General features: G+C 26.0%; 1 protein-coding gene across 1 annotated transcript in view; it reads left to right on the top strand.

The window, feature by feature from the left end:
* Positions 1-999: 999 nt before the first annotated feature.
* The window catches only part of LOC105622460 (lysosomal alpha-mannosidase), a 19,105-nt gene continuing 18,179 nt past the window's right edge, over positions 1,000-1,925 (top strand). Inside the window, 2 exon segments of the mRNA XM_012203879.1 lie at positions 1,000-1,128; positions 1,476-1,666. Of these exon segments, the coding sequence (XP_012059269.1) occupies positions 1,000-1,128; positions 1,476-1,666 (320 nt within the window).

Here is a 1,925-nt window from a genome sequence, read left to right on the forward strand (position 1 = left end):
TCTTTTGCGGCACGATCTTTCCGGACAATATATATATATATATATATACATACATATACGCAAATATACATATATATATTAAAACATATATTAAAATTTCGATAAAAAATAATAAAAAGTTTTAAATCCTTTATTTTGCTTATGAAAGTAATATTTATTAAAAGATTTATCAATACTTAATTAAAAGATAAAATTGTTGTACGCATTGACATAAATTGATGTAAATACTCTAATAAATAGATTGGTTATCATTATATTACACATTTTCAAAAGAGTTTATTAATTATTATTATTTTTTGTTATATATTTTTAACATCATAATAACAGCATTATTAAGAAAGTTTATTTTTATTCTACTGCAAAATGTTTATAACTTTTTTTTATTACATCATTTATGTTTATGTCAATATGTACAATAATTTAAAAATTGCAAATTCTCAATTTTATTAAAATTGAATTTTTATGTTACAATATTGTACATATATGTAAATGCAGAGTGTTCAAAATAGCAAAATTTATATAATTTAATAAATTTTTTAAATAATAATTTTATAAAATAATATAGTAAATACGTGGCTGTCAAGATGATTAATTAATCTTATCTTTTTCTTAGAAATAAATTAAAAACGGTAAAAAAATCTACAAAAAGAATCTATACTAATGCGCTTAAAATTTTCAAAAAAAGAGATAAAAGATTGGTGTCAAATTTAAAGAATGTTGCTCATAAAATATTACTAACTATAGACTAAATATAAACTTCAATGGCGCCAAGTTTTTTTTACATGAAAGTGATTATATAGAAATACTTTTTACTGAGTAAAAATAAAATAAAACTTAGTGTAAACACTCAAATCGAATGCATTGCTGCCTTTATCGTCTTTTATCTGCTGCGGCAAGCTATCACGGTGAGGCTCGTCAACGATATAAGTATAGGATGACAGCTTCATTATCTCATTAGTTACATTCGTTGCGTGTCGGAAGAAGCAACCGTTCTTCGCTATGTTGCTATACAATTTTCCATTTCTTCTTCTATTACTGGCATTCGCGCAGTTTTTTGCCTCTGGTGATACAGCACGAATACCACAAATTGTACCAAATGTAGAGGCTATCAAGAAGTGTGGCTATGAGGTACGTAAATTAATTGCTAATTGAAATAATTAGGCATATAACACAAATTGCAATTCCGCTTTCAAAGATTTGTATCAATTTATATGTCATATTTGAACGTTCTGCTACATAATGGTAAAAATTGCGTTTTTATTACATTAATTTAGTAGTTAATTTGGTAATTATGCAGTATCCACCTCCAATTTTCCTGTAATTTGTAAATTTCAAAAATTATAGGAAAATCGGAGGTGGATACGTTATATAATATTTATCATTAATTTAATTCATCTGATATATACAATATTATAAAACTTTATAACTAATTACAAAAGATAGAATATATCTAGTATATACTTTATCAATTTCAGGCATGTCATCCTACACATCCTAAGAAACTTAACATTCACATGGTTTCACATACTCACGACGATGTTGGTTGGTTAAAGACTGTCGATCAATATTACTTTGGAAGTACGTAAATGATAAAATTATATAATTACAAAGAATGTATAAAATTAATAATGAAATTAGGAAAATATGACAAAGGAAAAATATGTTTGTTTGTATTTTTGAGAAAGAGAGGAGATATAATAAAACTAAAAAGTATTATATAAGAAAATAATGCATTTTACAGTTATAATATTTTAATTAATATAATTGAAGATTGTTTGGTTATGATTATTATTACTTTCTTGTGTGTGTGTGTGTGTGCGTGTGTGCGTGTGTGTGTGTGTGTGTGTGTGTGTGTGTGTGTGTGTGTGTGTGTGTGTGTGTGTGTGTGTGTGTGTGTGTGTGTGTGTGTGTGTGTGTGTGTGTGT

The sequence above is a fragment of the Atta cephalotes genome, assembly GCF_000143395.1.
Source record: "Atta cephalotes unplaced genomic scaffold scaffold00045, whole genome shotgun sequence".
Taxonomy (NCBI): domain Eukaryota; kingdom Metazoa; phylum Arthropoda; class Insecta; order Hymenoptera; family Formicidae; genus Atta; species Atta cephalotes.